Source organism: Nomascus leucogenys, chromosome X (assembly GCF_006542625.1).
Source record: "Nomascus leucogenys isolate Asia chromosome X, Asia_NLE_v1, whole genome shotgun sequence".
In the NCBI taxonomy this organism is placed as follows: domain Eukaryota; kingdom Metazoa; phylum Chordata; class Mammalia; order Primates; family Hylobatidae; genus Nomascus; species Nomascus leucogenys.
Window position 1 is genome coordinate 6,277,948 of NC_044406.1, and position 22,246 is coordinate 6,300,193.

Consider the following 22,246-nt stretch of genomic DNA (forward strand, 5'->3'; position numbering starts at 1 on the left):
TCCTTTTGAAGTCAACAGTTTATCAGGGCATTACAGATACACACTTCTTGGGCCTTCGCGAATACATTCATTGAGAGGCAATTTGATGTTATATCCTTGTCTTCTCTAGAGAACGTATTACACAGATGTCGATTTGGGTAATGTTTTTATAATTTTGCAAATGAATTATTGCACATTGCATCTACTGTCACTCATAAAAGCCCACACAATATTCCTTGAATTTTCATTCGAGAAGTATTAGGGGATCAGGGGAAGGAAGAGATTCATCCCTAGGAATAAATGTGTATGCTTTCTCTTATCAGCAAAAAGCATATCTATGTAGGTAAATAATGAAGAGAGAATTATACACTTTTTAAGAGTTATGTTTTTATTGTTGTTGTTGTCGTTGTTGGTTTTGAACACAGTCTCACTCCATTACCCAGGCTGAAGTGCAGTGGCACAATCTCGGCTCACTGCAACCTCCGCCTCCTGGATTCAAGCTATTCTCCTGCCTCAGTCTTCCGAGTACCTGGGATTACAGGCACATGCCAACACACCCCTGAGCTCAGGCAATCCGCCCGCCTCTACTTCCCAAACTGCTAGGATTACAGGCGTGAGCCACCACTCCTGGCTGAGTCATGTTTTCAACCCATAAGAGTTCATAGGTAAAGGATATATCTATATATATATAGCCATCAACAAATGTTGACCTAAATTTACAACCCAAGCTTCCCAAACTACTTAATATGAGCACTCAGGAGTACCAAATTCTTCAGGGTTTTCTGATGGACTTTGTCTTCATTTATTCTTTATGTTTTATGTTGTGCCTTGTCTTCATTTGAGCGTTGCCTCACAGTCTTTTGGTTTTCAGCTGATTCAAACATCAAATTAGTGAGAAGGAAAGTCTTTTGTTGGGGCTGTTTATGCCTTGTCTCTTTGAGAATCTCAAATGTCCTGGGGTGTCCAGAAGCCATTTTCTCAGTTTTGTTTCTCAGGACACAATTCTGAGACATAAGGAGGCCTAACTGCCAAACTCCTCTTTGGGCTTCCTGCCATGGATTGTATTTCATTTCTAGATAATACAGCGAAAAGAGAGCCATCCATACATTGCAGTATCATAGGGCTCAATGACTCATTAGACCTATGAAGAAAAAGGACACAAAAGGAAAAACATAAATAAATGCAAAAACTATATTCTGAACCATTTGGTTCAGTGGATAACAATAATTAAAAGGTGAGCTCACTTGATGAATTTGGGGGAACAACCAAAAGATCATCAAAATTGTAGATGACTCAGAAACAGATTAAAAACAGACCTAACAGGTCACAGAATCTGAATTTCTCCTCTCCAACTTCTAAACATGCCTCGCGATTTTCTTACCCACCAAATCTTTCTCCTGATCATGGACAACTCTCACCCAGATTGTCAACATATATAAAACTGGTTAAAATGATGAGAGGTCTTCAAATTTATTCATAGTAAATGCTGCTTTAAAAATGGTCGTGCGAGGCCGGGCACGGTGGCTCATGCTTGTAATCCCAGCACTTTGGGAGGCCGAGGCGGGCGGATCACGAGGTCAGGAGATCGAGACCACGGTGAAACCCCGTCTCTACTAAAAATACAAAAAAAAAAAAAAAAAAAAAAAAAAAAATTAGCCGGGCGTGGTGGCGGGCGCCTTTAGTCCCAGCTTCTCGGAGAGGCTGAGGCAGGAGAATGGCGTGAACCCTGGAGGTGGAGCTTGCAGTGAGCCGAGATCGCGCCACTGCACTCCAGCCTGGGTGACAGAGCAAGACTCCGTCTCAAAAAAAATAAAAAAAATAAAAAAAAATAAAAATAAAAATGGTCGTGCAGCATTGAAAAACGATCATGTTGAAAAAACATACTTGGACTGAAGTGAGACTATATAACCTGTCTGATTTGTGTACAAACCAGTCTCATTTCTTCCGTCTTGGTCACAGTGACAATGATAATATTATTATTTTATGGATTTTCTGGACATCTTCCATATGCACAGTTGGGTGGTTATTTGATGCACTTATTTTTCTGAGTAGCTGATATTAAGTCAATTGTTGTTCTTGCTACATGAAACTAAGAGCTTTTCTTGCACAATCACATAACACAGGCTCCGGCTAACCAGCATGCAGGGTCACAGTCATGTCAAAGAAGCATCCTAAACCCAATCGTGTTTTAATTTTAGAAAATGGAAAAGATCAATATACTCCATGTAGAAGAATAGTGTATTAGTCTGTTTTCACACTGCTGATAAAGACATACCCGAGATTGGGAAGTAAAAGAGGTTTAATTGGACTTACAGTTCCAAATGGCTGGGGATGCCTCAGAATCATAGTGGGAGGCAAAAGGCACTTCTTACATGGTGGTAGCAAGAGAAAATGAGGAAGATGCAAAAGCAGAAACCCCTGATAAACCCATCAGATCTTATGAGACTTACTCACTACCACAAGAACAATATGGGGGAAACCGCCCCCGTGATTCAAATTATCTCCCACCGGGTCCCTCCCACATCATGTTGGAATTAAGGGAGTACAATTCAAGATGAAATTTGGGTGGGGACACAGAGCCAAACCATATCAAATAGGTAGGTACATCATGGACCCTTCATAAAAGAGAGTATTCTACAGATTTTAAGAGTCATGTTTTTAACCCATTTCAGTTCATGAGTAAATGATCAAAAATACAATATTGACACATAAAGGCTATTGTACCATCTATAAATTTTTAGAGATATATATATCTTTAAGGATAGATTGATAGACAGATAGATAGATAAAGAGATAGATAGATCTATATATGCCCCTCATTATACGCTCTCATGTTTATCTGCCACCACGCATAGAAAGAGAGACACAGAGAGAAAGTGAAGAAGAAGGTGAGGGAAGAGGAGGTATGGGAGAGGAAGAGAAGGAGAAGGGGGAAGGAGGTGATAATTTTTAAAAAGCTGCAATGCAATGCAAAAAAAGAAAAAAAGACTGCACCAGCACCTACAGAAAACAAACACCCACTTTAATTTTTCCCAGTGGTGGAATTGATTGTTCTGGGACCTGAGTAAAAGAGCAGGGATGTCTCTGTCTATTCTCTCTCTCAAGTCCGTCAATGTGATGCTGCTGGCCTGTGTTTGTGTTTGAATGAGGAAAGACCTTCACTCTAGTAATGACCTAGCAGTTAGCTTGGAGGACCCTGGATATATTTGTCCAGTTCCATCCAATACTCCCATAAAGTGCCTGTGGTATTATATTAGTTTGTTTTCATGCTGCTGATAAAGATATACCTGAGACTAGGAAGAAAAAGAGGTTTAATTGGACTTATAGTTCCACAAAGCTGGGGAAGCCTCAGAATCATGGTGAGAAGTGAAAGGCACTTCTTACATGGCAGTGGCAAGAGAAAAATGAGGAGAAGCAAAAGGAGAAACCCTGGATCTCACGTCAGATCTCCTGAGACTTATTCACTATCATGAGAATAGCAAGGGAAAGACCGGCCCCCATGATTCAATTACCTCCCCCTGGGTTCCTCCCACAACACATGAGAATTCTGGGAGATACAATTCAAGTTGAGATTTGGGTCGGGACACAGCCAAACCATATCATTCCACTCCTAGCTCCTCCAAAATCTCACATTTCAAAACAAATCATGCCTTCCCAACAGCCCCACAAAGTCTTAACTCATTTCAGCATTAACCAAAAAGTCCACAGTCCAAAGTCTCATCTGAAACAAGGCAAGTCCCTTCTGCCTATAAGCCTGTAAAATCAAAAGTGAGCTAGTTACTTCCTAGATACAATGGGGGTACAGGCATTGGGTAAATACAGCCATTCCAAATGGGAGCAATTGGCCAAAACAAAGGAGTTACAGTGCCCATGCAAGTCCAAAATCCAGCGGGGCAGTCAAATTTTAAAGCCCCAAAATGATCTCCTTTGACTCCAGGTCTCACATCCAGGTCACGCTGATGCAAGAGGTGGGTTCCCATGGTCTTGGGTGGCTCCGTCCCTGTGACTTTGCAGGGTACAGCCTCCCTCCTGGCTTTCATGGGCTGGCGTTGATTGTCTGCGGCTTTTCCAGGCCCACGGTGCAAACTCAGTGGATCTACCGTGATGGGGTCTGGAGGATGATGGCCCTCTTCTTACAGCCCACTAGGCAGTACCCAGTAGGAACTCTGTGTGGGGGCTCCAACCTGACATTTCCGTTCCACACTACCCTAGCAGAGGTTCTCAATGAGGGTCCCACCCCTGCAGCAAACATTTACCTGGGCATCCAGGCATTTCCATACATCTTCTGAAATCTAGGTGAAACTTTCAAAACCTCAATTCTTGACTTCTGTGCACCTGCAGGCACAACACCACGTGGAAGCTGCCAAGGCTTGGAGCTTCCGCCCTCTGAAGCCACAGCCCAAGCTGTACGTTGGCTCCTTTCAGCCACAGCTGGAGTGGTTGGGACACAGGGCACCAAGTCCCTAGGCTGCACACAACACAGGGACCCTGGGCCTGGCCCATAAAATCACTTTTTCCTCCTGGGCTAGAGATAACTAGATGAAGCCAGTACCTGGAATAAACATATTATTTGTCCTATTTTTTCTTATGTCTTAGTGACATAAAACTAGACATTTAGTGGTACCTAGGCAAACAGTTGAATAAACAACTAGCAATTAGTAGGAAAACTGGTTGAACATAGAAAGTTTAGTAACCATTCTAGTCAACTCTGTGTTCTTATTTTTTTAGGACTGTTGACTAGGTACTATGGATATGGTAACTAGAGTTACCTGGGTAAGAGTTAAATACAGAATCCTCCATAAAACTAGAATAACTGGTTGAAGATAAGAAGTATAAAATTTCATTCTTCTCAACATTTCTCATTTCTTGTTGGAATAATGAGTTAGTTCTGTTAATGTGTAGTAGTACCTAGGTTACCACAAATCAAGAACTAGGAAGAGATGACTAGACTAGGATAGGTATTTGACACCAGAATGGTGAAAAAAAAAAAAAAAAAAAACCAGTGTTTTCAAATAGAAACTCTTATTTCCTGTGTGATTAATGAGTTAGAATTAGTGCTGGAGATATCTCTATGAGATGTGGATTTCATTTTGAGGGGTGGTACATACTCAACAGATGAACTATTGGGTCATATGGTAGATCTATTTTGATTTTCCAAGGAACCATTATACTGTTTTTCATAATGAACCAATAACATTTCTATCCTTTAAAGGTCCCCTTTTCTGCACACCCTAAAAGGGTTTCATTTTCTCCACACCTTTGCCATCATTACTTTTTATCTCTTGACTTTTTGATAATACCCATCCTAACAGGTGTGAGGTGATAGTTCACTGTGGTTCATTTGCATTCTCTGATTATTAATGATGTTGAGCACATTTTCATAAACCTGTCGGCCAGTTGTGGGTTTTCTTTCGAGAAATGTCTATTCAAGTCCTTTACCTATTTGTAAACCAGACTATTTTTTTTGCTATTGAGCTGTATGAGTTCTTTATATATTTTGGATTTTAACTCGTTATTAGATATATGGTTCACAAGTAGTTTCTCCCAAACCATAGCCTGCCTTTTCATTTTGTTGACTGTTGGCTGTGCAGAAGCTTTTAGTTTCCAGCCTGCTCACTTGCCCTATATATTTCAGCTTCCCAGACTCCCACAATGTGTGAATGTGTGAGCCAATTGCTTAAAGCATATCATATATATTATTCATAAATAAATACCATACAATAGTAAATAGATGTTTATGACATATAATACACACACACACACACACACACACACACACACACACACAAATATCCTGTTGGCTTAGTTTCTCCTCTGAGGAACCCTGCCTGATACAAATACCCAGCTGAGCGAGTGTCTTTGCTGATCTTCACCGCCTGAAGCCAGTGCTTTAAACCATGAGAATGAAACATTGAGGGGCACTATGTGGACGCTGGGAGAAGGAAGTGAGATGGAAAAGTTCTTTGATTGCATCCAAGAAGTGAATGGTCCTCAAGGTGCAGCAGAGGAATTTGTAGGAGAAAGGGATGATTGATTGAAGGATTTTTTTTTTTTTTTTTTAGAGGCAGAGTTTTGCTCTTGTTGCCCAGGCTGGAGTGCAATGGCACTATCTTGGCTCACTGCAACCTCTGCCTCCTGGGTTCAAGCAATTCTCCTGCCTCAGCCTCCCGAGTAGCTGGGATTATGGGCATGCGCCACCACGCCCGACTAATTTTGTATTTTTAGTAGAGACGGGGTTTCTCTATGTAGGTCAGGCTGGTCACAAACTGCCGACCTCAGGTGATTCACCCACCTTGGTCTCCCAAAGTGCTGGGATTACAGGCGTGAGTCACTGTGCCTGGTCAATTGACACCTTCATATAGCCCTCCATGCATCCTAGTTAGCATGGAGGGATTTTAGGTAGGTCATAGAGAAACCGGGTAATGATGGCAGGTGTGGAGGAACCGAATGTACCACTGAATGGGAGGTCCGGGGGAAACATGTGGCGGAAATATCCTCCCTTGCCACGTGATCTGCCAAAATTGAACATGGGGAGTTTAGGAGGGGTGACATGTCAGTTTGGGAACTATCTTTAGGGGTGCTAACCAAAATCTCCCTTTCTCCAACCAGAGCACCTTGCATTCCTCATCAGATGTCACCCCCACCCCGACTTCCTCCGCCATGTCCTGATGGTGCTTTGTGACGTGTAAAGCCTTCCTTCCTGCCCAGGGCTACCATTGGCTGGGTAGTGGAGTGTTGACCAATCACAGCTCAGGGACGTGATCGCCTCATTGTCCTGGGATCGCGGGAGGGGTATATACAGGGAGGCCAGGCAGCCTGGAGTTAGTCGACCGTTGGGAGACGTTGAGCGGCGGAAGATGAGTCCAAAGCCGAGAGCCTCCGGACCTCCGGCCACCAAGGCGGCACGAAAGAGCAAGTCCTCCCCCCAGCTGAGCCCCAGTAGCCCGAAGAAGAAGGTGAGTGACCCTCCCAAGCTCCTCCTCGTCTTCCCCTCGCCTCCTTCCTCACAAGAATCCTCTCCGGTCCTCACCTGGCACAACCCCCCAACCCGGCCCGCACCGCTTCTGAGGACACGTCCCTGTTCCCAGCCTCCTCCACCCTCGTCCCTAAACCAGAGCCCTTCTGTGATCTCCCTGTTGTCCTTCCAGACTACCAAGGTGGCCAAGAAGGGGAAAGCAGCCCGTGGAGGGAGAGGAGGGAAGAAAAGGGCTGCAAAAAAGATGGCGGCTGTGACGGCACCTGAGGCGGGGAGCGGGCCAGCGGCACCCGGCCCCAGTGACCAGCCCAGCCAGGAGCCCCTTCAGTATGAGCTGCCACCGGCGGAGCCAGTGAGCGAGGAGACCCAGCTGGAGGAACCACTTAGTGAGGAGACCAAGCTGGAGGAACCACTGAGTGAGGAGACCAAGCTGGAGGAACCACTGAGTGAGGAGACCAAGCTGGAGAAACCACTGAGTGAGGAGACCAAGCTGGAGGAACCACTGAGTGAGACCAAGCTGGAGGAACCACTGAGTGAGGGGTGGCCAACTACTCCCGTATCTCCTTGAGCAGCCACTAAGTTCAGGCCCAGCCGCCAGACCTCAGAGATCTCACCAGCAGGGTGCTTACCTTGGTGAGAACAATAAAATGAATGTGTTGCAAACTCATCTGAGTGACTCCGTGTTCTCTGGTGGTGGGGAGGGAGGGAGGGAGGAAGAGGAGGTGTGTGGGGAGGGAGGGAGGGAGGAAGAGGTGGTGTGTGGGGAGGGAGGGAGGGAGGGAAGAGGTGGTGTGTGGGGAGGGAGGGAGGAAGAGGTGGTGTGTGGGGAGGGAGGGAGGAAGAGGAGGTGTATGGAGGGAGGGAGGAGGAAGAGGTGGTGTGTGGGGAGGGAGGGAGGAAGAGGTGGTGTGTGGGGAGGGAGGAAGAGGTGGTGTGTGGGGAGGGAGGGAGGGAGGGAGGAAGAGGTGGTGTGTGGGGAGGGAGAAAGGAAAGAAGGAAGGAAGAGGTGGTGTGTGGGGAGGGAGGGAAGTGGGGTCCCGTGGGGTTTAGGTCAAAGGGACAGGTCACAGTTAGCCACACAGGAGGATAAGGATTACATCACAGCTGAGCACTGGAAACAAACTTCCCCTTCACAGGATGACTCTGCTTCTTGTAAGGTTTGTTTCTTCATGCAATCTTGCTAGCACATACACCAAGTACCAAGAACTAGTTTCTACCTACTTAGGTTTCATTGTTAAAATATGTTTTCGTTTCTAGAAACCGATGGAAGAATCGTTTCCATCGTCTTTCAGCGTCCCTTCCCTACAACCTAATATAATTAAGAAGAAAAATTCAAAGTAGAGCAAAATCTATCTACTTGAAAAAAGTCTTTTTATTTTTGAAGTTGAGGAGACAGAAAGTACATTTCGTATTTCCATACATTAGAAATACACAGGTCTCTTCTATATGTAGTAGAATTTACTATATACAAATATATGTAAATTTTTATATAAATAAAATACACAACTATATTTACTATAGACAAACAGATTACATATTACATATAAAATGTATACATACAGACATAAAATATGGAATATATATTATATATAAAATATATAAATATAAATATATGTAAACATAGATTATATATACACATTAGAAATACATACCTCTTTTCTGTACATAGTAGAACCTACTATATGTATTTATATATTAACATCTATTCTTATGTTTTTGTATTTATAGATTACATATATATTCTATATATAGTATATATAAAACACATTAAACATACATTTATATTTATAAATAATATATAGACATCAAATCTATATATGAAACCTATCTATAAAGATAAATACATGAAAATAGATATATAAGTATAAATATATATAAAATATATATTCTATATGTGATCATTTATTTTAGAAGGTAAGGTGTTATGATTGTTGAAGCATCCTTCACAGATAAAAAGGGAAAGGAAATTATCATTTTAAGAAAAATAAAATAAACATAAAAAATAAAGTACAAAATTCCCAGTTGTCAATAATTACAATGTGAGAATAATATAGAACTTGCTATATATAGAAAAGACGGATATTACTAATGTGTATATAGGTAATGTACATTTAGATATATAATTATATAAAGGCACAGATCTTTTCTATATATAGTATAATTTACTGCTGTATTTCTAACCTGTATATATATAAAATCTATATATTTATATAAATACACAGGTTATATATATTTATATAAATACACAGGTCTTTTTTATGTACAGTAGAATTTTATATAGTAGAATTTATGATACATTTAGAAAAGACCGTGTATTTCTATATTTATATTTAGAAAAAAACTGTGTATTTCTAATGTGTATATATATAATTTGTATTTATATGTATATTTATAGATAAATATAAAATCTCTATATCTGGTTCTACGTATTTACATTTATATAGAGATCTATTTCACATATAGATTATACAAATATTTATATTCTATGTAAATAAATACATATATAAAATATGTAACTATATTTATATTTATATATAATATATAAATATGTAATGCGTAAAGATAAATATATAATATATAAAATATATATTCTATATATGATCATTTATTTTAGAAGGTAAGGTGTTATGATTGTTGAAGCATGGTTCATAGGCAAAAGGAGAAAGGAAATTATTATAAGAAGAATAAAGTACAAAATTATCACGATTTAATTTCCAGTTATTAGTAATTACTCTGACAGAATAACTCATGCCATTTAATCTTACAATGAATAACACGTTAAACTTTTATGTGATTATGAAAATATGAATTTCCATATAATAAGGGTTTGAGATGTAAAGCACTAACTTTATAGGCAGTTTTCACTTGTTACATAGATTGTTCTGAAAGCTTTAAAGATGTTAAAATTAATGGTGGCTTTGAAGAGATGGTAGCATCATTTGAGAAACAACAAATGAGTTCTGTTTCATCCTTTCCTTGGTGTGGTCAGGGCTTCACTTCATTAGCTTAGGAAGGGATTTCAGAGCTTTGCATGTTGAACTTGTAGCTGCCTCCTATGGAATCCTAAGAAACCTAGGACGCTATACCACAGAAACAGGGTGTTGCCCATGTCCTGAACACCATCATTTTGTGGTATATTTCTTTTGTATTTCTTATATGGAAATACCATATAAGGATGAGCATGCTTGGTATAACTCAAAGCCTGTTTATTTGCAAGGCTCTATTGACCCTGAACAATAAATATTTGTATGTTATGGATGGGAAACAAGTGAGAATGAAAAGCTCCTGCTGTCTTTTAGGAAAGCCTATTGGCTGTGGTTGTATATCTCTTTCCAAAGGGAAATTGGTGAACTTTCTGCTGTGGTTTTTTCCATAATGACAGCATAAAACTAAAATAAACTCATCTTGTCAGTGGTCACTTTTGGGGTTGGTGTATATTAGGGAGCACTTTTGCAATGTGTTTCAAAATTACATTCAAGGATTAATTTCATGCACCTTATTTTAATGCCATATTTCCATTCAAGCGCTGCATGTCACAACAGTTTGTGATGATTCTTTTGGCATTGAAAAAATTATCCATGGCACTTAAACCTTGTTTCTTTCATCATTTCATGGCAGTAGGAGCTTCCACTGTTATTTGTTGGGAACCCATCCTGACTAGCTCTTTCACTAGGGCTTCATGTTTTATTGTGATGATTGGCAGACTTGTGTTTCAGACATTTTCACATTTGGAAAGTTATTATGATTTTGAAATTATAGATGCAAAAATGTCATTGAATTTACTTTCACAAACTTTTAATTCATTATAGACAATAAGTGGTTTAATCAGAAATCAGGCCAGGTGCAGTGGGTCACACCTGTAATCCCAGCACTTTGGGAGGCCGACGCGGGCAGATCACTTGAGGTCAGGAGCTTGAAACCAGCCTGCCCAAAATGGTGAAACACTGTCTCTACTAAAAATACAAAAATTAGCCAGGCGTGGTTGTGTGCACCTGTAATCCCAGTTACTTGGGAGGCTGAGGCAGGAGAATCGCTTGAGCCCTGGAGGTGGAGGTTGCAGTGAGTGGAGATTGCAAGATTGCACCCACTGCACTCCAGCCTGGGTGAGAGAGCAAGACTCCATCTCAAAAAAAAAAAAAAAATCAATAATTTAAGTAATCTTTTAATTTATTGGAGCATTCATAAATACTACATCTTCCTTTAAGTCTTTCTTTATTCTACATGCTATATACACAGTTAAATTAGTTAATAAGAGTGTTAAATATTTTCCCTCCTTCTCCAACTACACACAAGCTCAGGCTTAAAATAAACAGTGGAATGAGTAAAGACCCAAAATAACATAACAGCAAAGGCGCAGTTGACTTTTATAATAAAATGATAAATATCAAAGCTTCCTGACATTTTAGGCAAATCTTCCTGTGTCCCTAAAGGGAGGATCCCCTTGACAGCAGTCATGAACAACAGGTGATCTTGAGATTCTCAGCTGTCACAGACAGTTGGTGGGAGAATTTGAAAACACCTTGTACACATTAAAGAGCTAAGCATGAGATGATGTATACATACATATGTCTCTGTCTCATTAGACTACAGGAAATAGGACACATGGCAGGAAGGCTCATGTGGATTCCCCTTGACCATGCAGCTTCCTCTGCTCCTGACTCCTAAGAACTTTCTGACCTATTGGTCATTCCCAGCTTCAGATCCCCAAGCGTACGGATTGTTTTTGGCCCCACATCAGAGATACACAGGACACAGAATTGCTCTCAAAAAACACTCTGGAATTGAAAAATGACAGGGGAAGCTCAACGCGATGACTGGGTACCAGAAGGAAGGCCTTCCGCTGTTTCGAACACTGATGCTAAGCTCTAGAATAACTGCAGCTGCAGCCTATTGGACCTGAGCATGTGTCAGGCAGGGTGTGAAATGCTCCCCATGCACGACCTCATTTCTCCCTCACATTACCCCTGTGGATTAATCGGGGCTCTCTAGAGACACCACCAACAGCCTATCAGCAAAGATAGACGAGAGGGGATTTATTAGGTGAATTAGAGGCTGAAAAGTCTCAGGGCAGAGTGTTTGCAAGCTGGAGCCCCTGGGGTGCCAGGAGTGTGACTCGGGTCACAACCAAAAACCTCAGAACCAGGGAAGTGGATAGTATAACTCTTAGTATAAAAAGAGCCTGAAGTTCTGATGTCCAAGGGCAGGAAAAGAAGAGTCTGAGCTCCAGGAGAGAAAGGGAGGAAAGTGCTTTTCCTCTGCCCTGTTTCTTCTATCTGGGCCCTCAGAGAATTGGACGGGGCCTGTCTCTATTGAAGGCATCTTCCCCACTGTCCAGCACCCCATGCCAATCTTCATGGGAGTATCTGCACAGGCTCACCTAGAAACAATGCTTTACCAATTCCTGACGTATTCCTTAAGGCAGTCACGTTGACACCTGAAATTAACCATCACATCCTGTAGAATGAGTAGTGTCCCCACTGGACAAATGAAACAGACAGTTTGGGTACGTTTCTTATACTGCTTATAGGTTATAGAGCCAGGATTAAAACTCAGGTCTGCAAAGATCAAATTCTAAACTCCACCCTCTTAAGGACTGCTGCTCAACGCTGTGGAAGCAGCACTGTATTAGACACTGTACGAGGCATTCGAGACACATCCCCTGCTTAGGGACCACATCCTAGCCTGAATTCATGACAGGAGTCATGTTTCTGTGACTCTACTATAGACCCCGGAACCAAGTGTGAATTGGCACGCTTTAGGTGTGCATAAGCTCTGCAGAAATCCTAAGGAAGAACAAGATAATTACAGGCTCAATTCATACAGGGAAGTTTTTATGAAAACAGCTTTTAGCCAATTCCTGAAAGAAAACATTTTTACTGGCAGAAAAATGTTCTGCTGGAGAATAACTAGTTGAAGGGCTTTGGGGGAAGGGGCCCTGGACACAGGTCCACGGAAGTGGGGAAAAAGGACACACAGAATAGAAACAGAATTGGGGACCCTTCAGAAAGAGGAGTAAGGAAAAGTGCTAGCCCAGCAAGCTGATATGTAATTTTGAATCTTAACTAGATTGAGAATTTGGATACAACTCAAAACTAGATAAGAGTAATTGCACTAAAAAAAATGGCGCAGAGCAGGGTAAAATAAAATAAAAATTCATTAATAATGAATTAAATTATTCATTCAACAAACATTTATTGGGCACCTACCATGGTCCAGGTAGAGGGCTAGATGCTAATCAAAAAACAATAATCGCTGCCATGACTGAGCAATGCCTATGAGTCATCCTTAGAATGGTGCTGGAAGATAGATGGGGCTGTCTTATTCCATCCTGAATTTACAAGAGATGACCCTGAGGACCAGCCAGGCTAAGTAACCTGTTCCAGAACACCTGGTACTTGACCCGAAGCTTGTCTGACTCCAAAGCCCACACATTCTCTGATACACCATGCAGCCAGAAAAGGGCAGTGAAGTACTAAGGTTTGCTAAGGTGTTGAGTATATGGAATAAGATACTCAGGAGTATTTTTAAACTTGTGGTAAAACACACACAACACGACATATACACTCTTAACAAATGTTGAGGTGCATGGTACAGTATTGTTAACTATATGCCCATTGTGCTACAGTGGATCCTTACAACTTTCTGGAATGGTTAAGACTGTCAACCTGATTGGATTGAAGGATGTAAAGTATTGTTCCTGGGTGTGTCTGTGAGGGTGTTGACAAAGGAGATTTAACATTTGAGTCAGTGCAGTGGGAGAGGCAGACCAACCCTCAGTCTGGGTGGGCACCATCCAGTCAGCTGCCAGCGTGGCTAGAATAAAGCAGGCAGAAGGTGGTGGGAGAAGCCGACTTGCTGAGTCTTCCAGCCTCCATGTTTCTTCTGTGCCAGAAGCTTCCTCGAACATCAGACTCCAAGTTCTTCAGCTTTTGGACTCTTGGACTTACACCAGTGTTTCGCCAGGGACTCTCTGGCCTTTGGCCACAGACAGACTGAAGGCTGTGCTGTGGGATTCCCTACTTTTGAGGTTTTAGGACTTGGACTGGCTTCCTGGCTCCTCAGCTTATAGACGGGCTATTATGGGACTTCACCTTGTGATCATGTGAGTCAATACTCCTTAGTAAACTCCCTTCATATATGCATCTATCCTGTTACTTCTGTCCCTCTAGAGAACACTAATACACTTTCTCATCTTGTATGACTGAAACTCCATGCCCATTGCACCTCAATTCCCCATTTTCCCCTCCCCCAGCCCCTAGCAATGACCATTCTACTTTCTGTGAGTTTAACTATTTTAGATAGTTCATAAAAGTAGAATTGGGCAGCGTTTGTCCTTCTGTGACTGGCTTGTTTCACTGAAGCATGATGTCCTCCGGTCCATCTATCCTGCAGGAGTGGTTTCTGACATCCTACAAACTGAGAGGGTTTTGAAACTTGTCAGACATGCACAAAGGTGGAGAGACTACTATAGTGATCACCATGTTTTCATCATGCAGCTCCAACCACTACAAAAGTCAGCTAATCCCATTTCACCTGTTACCCTCTCCAAACCTGACCCGTCCCCTGCCCCACTCAGTTATTTTAGAGCAAATCCTAGATTACTTTTTAAGTAAACTGACTTGGGTGTGTTTAAAAATTTGCCTCAAGTCAGATGGTTTTGATTCTTCAATTTTTCCCTGGTGACCACAGTAATCCAAGATTGAGTAACAATTATTCAAGCCTTACAGAAGCACACAGAGAGGAACATTTTTGGTAACCTCAGTGAGGATCTATATTAGCGATGTGATATGTGCCACTGAAAAGCTCTTTCCCACCCTGTCCATGTGCAATGTTGACCTCACAATGGTGTGAGCTTCTGTTGCTGTCTAACGCGGTTCACTTAACAGTACAGCCAGACAATGATTTCATCATGGAACTGCAGCTGAAGATGCTGTGCCAACCTCTGCCTGTTACCCAGTTCCAATGTTACTTCCACATTTTTCAGGTAACTATTCAGCAACTCCCCACTCTGTTGGTACCAATTTACCGTATTAGTCCATTCTCATGCTGCCGATAAAGACATACCCGAGACTGGGAAGAAAAAGAGATTTAATTGGATTTACAGTTCCACACGGCCGGGGAGGCCTCAGAATCATGGCAGGAGGTGAAAGGCACTTCTTACACGGTGGCAGCAAGAGAAAATGAGGAAGAAGAAAAAGCAGAAACCCCTAATAAAACCATCAGATCCCGTGAGACTTATTCACTATCGTGAGAATAGCACGGGAAAGACTGGCCCCCATGATTCAATTACCTTCCTCTGGGTCCCTCCAACAACACGTGGGAATTCTGGGAGATGCAATTCAAGTTGAGATTTGGATGGGGACACAACGAAACCATATCAGGTATTATAACATAATAAGAAATACATGTTTAGTCTGTGGCCCTCAGTTCCTTGCACAGGAACTTGCCAGGAATGCCTAACAACCTCTAGGTAGAGGTGCTAGGAAAATCTTTTGTTCTAATATTTTGTATTTGACCCTCGGTTCCTGACACAGAGCCTTTAAATCCCTAGGAATATTTTGGGTGATAGGAGCATCTTTTGTTCTCCTGGTGGGCTCCTGAACAGCCTCACGATGGAAGCAGATTGCCAGGGAAACCAACCATGTCATTAGAGGGTTAGAGCTCCCTCTAAGAAGGGGAGAGCAACTGAAGGTTGAGTTGATCACTTGTCTTAGTCCATTCAGGCTGGTATAACAAAATACCTTGCTGGTGGAGGAAGAAGATGAAGGAGGAGAAGGAGAAAAATAAGAAGAAAAGAGTGATGAGAAGGGAGAAGAAGAAAGAGAAGGATGAGGAGAAGGAAGCAGAAAAGGAAGAGTGGGAGAGGAAGGAGGATAAGATGAAGATGACAAGGAGGAGGAAAAATAGAATCTTAAGAGACATTAACAAATGACTATCTCTCAGTGACAACATTATAGTAACCTTTACTGTTTTTTATTTTCAAGATTTCCAAAATATCATTAACTATTATCTTAACTGGTACTTTATAAAATTAAGAGTGTGTAAGAAAGCTGAAACCCCAAATTTTGTGAAAAGCATGATGCATAGGAGTCAAAAGCTGCTATTAGGAAAAAAAAATTAGGGATAAGGCCCCAAGCATTACATGAGGTTAATGTTGGTTGTTTTCTGATGGACACAACACAGGAGAATGTGGGGATCAGGCTTGAGGCTCTACCCTTACTTTCAGTAATAGGGGACAAGAAAATGTCTGCATCGAAGAATCAAGGTTAAGGATAAAGAGATTTCCTTTTAAGCAATTCTGCGGGCTCACTGCATCCCCAGCAAGATCCCTTTATTTAGTCTCAAGGCATGGAAGTGTCAAGCGGTAAGTTACCTATAGTGTAATACCACTCAGACTAAATTTAGACCAGGAAGCGTAGTGCACTCAAAGCAAGTAAGCGTTACTCTAAAAGTGATTGTCCTACCGACAGAAGACATGCCGTTTTGCTACCTTTTCCCCAGAAATTACTGTGGTCCTGTATATCAGTTGGGGAGAATGGCACTATTCGCTTAGGACAAGTATGAGGAAAATAATTGTTAAATTGTTAAATCCGTAGCTTTGGCACCCACCCAAAGAACTGTGCTTTTACACAAATGAACACAAATGAATACAACTTTTGAAAACAGAGCGTTCTTACTCCAAGGTACTGTGTTAGTAGGAAACTTAGATGATCTTGATTGTACTTCAGCAAAGGCATGAGTGCCAGGCAGATGCCGTTCTGACTGCTCTGTGTGGTCTGACAGCTGGTCGAGGTGCCATTGGCACTCATTTGAGATGGTAGCCTGGGAAACCTAAATTAACATAACATCCCTGAATCAGGTAATCATGCACCATCCTTTATCAGGTAGCCACTTTGGGTTTGAACCAAAGAAAGATGAGCTTGAAAGGTGTGGAGCCTGTAGTAGTGTTACTTGAAAAAGACCTTGTCCTTTATCTAGTTTTGTTGGCACAAGAAAATAAACATATTTCTTGTTAGATCTCTCTTTACACTAGCTATCAGGAGGATAGTTAAACTCCTCATGCAGCATGACAAAGATTTTTTTCAGACATATTTCAGATAGCTGAGATTTCTTTCTTTGACACACACACACACACACACACAAACAAGTATACAAAGCATATACTTGTATATATTTTAATTTTATACTTTTGATTCCTATTATGTTAAATCTTGGAAATTTTTCAAAAAGCATTTTAAATTATTTAGCTGTTATTTTTGTTTTAATACTGTTATTAAACAATTTCTGTTGTAAACACATTTTCTTATCTCCAAAGATAGCACACACTTAGTCAATGTTTCTTATCTTCTTGGTCATCTTCTCTTCTTCCAAATGTTGAACTCTCCCAAGACCCCATTCCTGACACCTGTTTTTCCTCCAGCTCTTCTGCCTCTGCAGACAATGTTACCCATTCCCATGGTTGTGTATAGCATTTATACCACGATGACCCCAAATTCTTATCTCCTGCTCTGACTTCTCCTCTAAAGTCCTAAATCCTAAATCTAACTGCCTAATTCGTATCTACATTAGGATGCCTACAAGGCAACTCAAAATCAGCACGTCCAAAATAAAGCTATTGGTTCTAGATCCTACACAAACCCCAACTCTCTTCTTCAGTTTCTGTGTCTCAGTGAACAGCATGTGCACCCAGGCATATACACGTGATTCCTGTCTTTCCCTCATCTCACATCCATTAACAGGCCGTATTAATAACTCTTGTCAGCTCTGCTTTTACTTTATATTCCACATCTGTTCAATTTTCTTCATTTCCACTAGTGTCACCTTATTCCATGCAGCCATCGTCTTTCATCTTCATTCTTTCAAGAGTTTCCTAAATGGTCTTCCAGACACCATTAGCTGAAAATCCCCATACTTTGGGTTATAAAATATTATTCCTTGGATCAAAACTCTCCAGCACTTCCAAACATACTTTAAAATGGAAGTGAAACTCTTACCTAGCCTAGAAGTTCTTATGTGACTAGGGCTTATGCCCTTCTGCAACCTCATTCCCTCTCACTCTCCTCTCAATCATGATTGCTTCAGTTCTGTTAGCTCAATGTTTTAGTTCCTTAAACGCTCAAAGCTAACACTCAGGCCTAAACACTCAGGCTAACCACTCAGGCATACAGCCTGTTTTAGAAGCTGCTCCCTCTGCCTGGAATAATCTTCCCCAGTATCTTCACATGCCTGAGTTCTTCTTGTCTTTTAGATTGCAATTTATGTATCTACTCAAAAAAAAAAAAAAAAAAAGCCAGCCCTGACACTACAAAATGAAGCCATCTACCAGTCAATCTTCCTAACATTTACCTGATGTATGTTTTTCGTGTCACTTATTACTTACTATTTACTTGACTTTGAATAAGTCATCTTTTTACATTTCATATTCTCTGACTTTAAAAAGAGCATATTTCATAAAGTTGATTTCAGTATTAAAGAAGTTAATACACATCAAGTGCTGAGAGTAAATATTCACAGAAGCAATCAATTTATTCTTCCATACAGCAGTCAGTAGATGTTGGTGGACTAGTACTAACTATCATATTATTCAGGATATGAACTAACTTGTTTTAAATCGCAGACGATAATTAAGTATTAATTCTGCCATGAAGTGCCCGTATCCAATTTTCAAATCATTATTGCTACCTTCACACTCAAGCAGGTCAGATGGCAAAAGCCTTAAAAGTGTATAGCTAAAATTACTACACAATGACACTATAATCGTGCTTGCACGTGTCTTTGGTAAACACATGTACCCACTTATGTTGGATATTTACCTAGGAATGAAAAGACTGGGTCATAGAGCATGCATGTATTCAGCTTGTAGATACTTCTGAACAGTTTCCCAAAGTTCTTTTTCCAAAATACACATTTATACTATATTTTAGGTATAGTCAGAAGATTTTCAAATTAGCTATCATAAAAAAAATTATCCGAGAATATAATCCATGTGACAAAACATATTCCTATTAGCTCAAAAGATTATTATAATTAGAAAGAAATGTATCAGCATAAAAATGATATAGGAATTACAAATTATATATCGCTCTACATTTGTAATGCATATATCACTGTTTGGAATATCTCATTATTTTAATTGCAACCAATTACTCCAGTTGGAAGAATCACAGCAAGCAGTATTATATATTTTAGGAATAAATTGAATATATCATCCAATATCTCATCCTAACATCCTACTTTTTCATTTATTAAAGTGTCAAAGTTCCCATTAATGCTCATAAGAATTTTGAATCCACATAAATATATAACTAAGCTAAAGGTGAATATCTTTCAGGTGGATTTACCAGCAAGTATGAATGTTAAAATGATAGCTAATATACATTTCTACTTTTAATTTATTCAGTGCAGTTATGATACTGCTACGATACTCATATTGTTGTGCCATCTATAAGGTTTGAAAATAATTAACATGAAGATGATGTTCTATAATTGTTTTATTGTTTTTTTAATTGTGTGTGAATCTAATATTGCCTCACTATTGACTCCCTATATAAACAAACTATTTTCCAATTTCTTACAGTAGACAAATATGCTTATTCAATAAGAGAAATCAATATATTGAAAACAATTTTGAATAATAATATCTTGTATCTTAAGACACAACTTCAAATATTGTGGCATAAAAATTGAATCTAATAATGTGCCTTTCTAGTGGACTTTACTATCAAAATAAAAATTCTTAGAGTTAACCTTCTATGGTTTGGAGATAGCACTATTATAAACTTTGTTACTTTGTTGTATTTTTTTAAGACTCTTTCCCCAGTCTATGGACACAACATATTTAATCTGAGTTGTATGTGATGTGTGGTGTGGTTAATTTATTGTCCCGGTTTATGTAAAGTGTGTTAATTATATTTAATTTGGCATTTCACTTTCACTGTCTAATCAGATTCTAACTATAGAAACTGACAACTTGTGTCTAAATTCATTCTCTTCTTGTGTTTCCAATTGTGTTTTCATTGGGCTCCTCCTTTGTGTCATTTTTTGTATGTCTTTTGATTTGCTCTTACTAATTTACCTAGATGAAGAAGTAAATCCTACAAAAGTACAAATACATTTATCACGGTCTTTATATGGGAGCGCTAACAAACTGGGCTTCGTTTTTTACAATTTGTGTTTTTCTTATTCAGTATGGATTTAGAAGTGGATAGAAAATAAACCCATTTGGAACATATACGAAGCCCAGTGTTGGTCTAAACTTCCTCGCAGGTTACTTGAGTCCTGATCCATCATAAATACAAACACATTTAAAAACATAAAGCATTATTTTGATGGAATCAAAATACCATGTCTAAATCCATTTTCCCATCACAATGTCATTTCTTAGATGAATACAAACAATGTTCATATTAAATAGCCATTTCTATCATGGATATGAGTTTCTGGTGTCTTGTCTTTGCATAATAAAAAGATCTCATTTTTACATAAGCAAAACGAGCACCATAACTTTGCATAATTTATGTTTGTATCTTTGCTTTGCTGAGAGTTAGATACAATGGAAGGAACAAGGGCATCGAAACCAGACAAATGTGAGTTCTAAACCAAGCTCTGACATGTGACTTCAAATTGATCACCATACCTTTCTGAGCTGTGGTTCCATCTTATGTGGGATGGAGACAACAATACCTTGAAAAAACATTTGTAAGGCACTTAGCAGACCATAAGGTGAGTTGCCCCTCATAATGCTTGTAGCAATTTACAACCTTCCATTACCATTTGATAATTCCACTGAATTCTCTACCCCACTGCCCATATCCAACCAGCTGTTAAGCTGTTGCTATTTGATCTGGAATAAAGTCAAGAGTGGCTGTATGGCTTTGAATGCCCAGGTGGCAAGGTGGTATATTAGTCAGTTAAGGCTGCTATAATGAAATATCATAAACTGGGTGGCTTATAAACAGCAGACATTTATTGCTCACAGTTTTGGAGGCTGGAACTCCAAGATCAAGGCATGGCAGATTCTGTGTCTGCTGGACGAAATTCCCGGTTCACAGAGATGGCGCCTTCTTGTTATACCCTCACAGGGTGGAAGGGGCAAGGGAGTTCTCTGGGGTCCCTTTTATAAAGGCACTAATCTCATTCATGACCTAATCACCTCTCAAAGCCCCCAACTCCTAATACCATCTGGTGGGAGTTAGGATTTCTTTTTCTTTTCTTTTTGTTTTTTTGTTGTTGTTGTTTCTTTGAGACAGAGTCTCTTGGTTGCCCAGGTTGGAGTGCAGTGCCAAGATCATGGCTCACTGCAGTCTCGACCTCCCATGTTCAAGTGATCTTCCTGCCTCAGTTCCCCAAGTAGCTTGGACTGCAGGCACGCGCCTCCTCGCCTGGGTAATTTTTGTATTTTTAGTAGAGACAGAGTTTCATCATGTTGCCCAGGCTGGTCTCTAACTCCAGAGTTCAAGCGATCCACCTGCCTTGGCCTCCGAAAGTGTTAGGATTACAGACATGAGCCACTGCACCTAGCCAGAGGTTAGGATTTCAAGAAAGGAATTTTGGTGACATAAACATTCAGTCTGTTGCAGTGGGTGATAAAAGGATGCTGACAGTCTTGCAGGGTCTATTTTATGGATACCCCAAGTGTCGTATTTAATTAAAGCTAGTCTTTACTCTAAAGGGCAAAGGCCTTTGAATGTGCTCTTCCTTTGTCTGGATGTCCTGCTATTCTGCATTCATCCATTACCTCCCTATTCTCCTCTCTGGATTATCACATATGTAATGCCAACTCCTATTTCAAGGAAACAACACATCTTTTCCAAGATGGAAGCTTTTTTAAAAAACATTTTCTGCCACATTTTATCTGCTCCCTTTCAAATTGCTGGTTCTTGATAGATGCCACTTTCTTCATAAAGTTTGACTTGCACCTGTAGCTGATTTAGGGACCGTATTAGTCCATTCTCACACTGCTATGAAGAACTACCTGAGACTTGGTAATTTATGAAGAAAAAAGGTTTAATTGACTCACAGTTCCAAAGACTATAAAGGAAGCATGGCTGGGAGCCCTCAGAAAACTTACAATCATGGCGGAAGGTGAAGGGGAAGCAAGCATGTCTTACCATGGCAGAGGAGGAGAGAGAGAGAGAGAGAGTGAAGGTGGAAGTGCTACACAGATCTTGTGAGAACTCATCACTATCATGAGAACAGCAAGGGAAAATCCACTCTCATGATCCAATCACCTTCCACAGGGTCCCTGTCCCCACATTGGGAATTACAATTCGACATGAGATTTGGGCAGGA

At 40.4% G+C, this 22,246-nt stretch overlaps 1 protein-coding gene across 1 annotated transcript in view; it reads left to right on the top strand.

Annotated features, from left to right (window-relative positions):
• The window catches only part of LOC100602816 (testis-specific basic protein Y 1-like), a 102,685-nt gene extending 95,162 nt beyond the window's left edge, over positions 1 to 7,523 (top strand). Inside the window, exons 3-5 of the mRNA XM_030806985.1 lie at positions 6,589 to 6,935; positions 7,128 to 7,354; positions 7,463 to 7,523. Coding sequence (XP_030662845.1) covers positions 6,837 to 6,935; positions 7,128 to 7,354; positions 7,463 to 7,523 — 387 coding nt within the window. The 5' untranslated portion in view covers positions 6,589 to 6,836. The remainder of the gene's footprint in view (positions 1 to 6,588; positions 6,936 to 7,127; positions 7,355 to 7,462) is intronic.
• Positions 7,524 to 22,246: the final 14,723 nt, after the last annotated feature.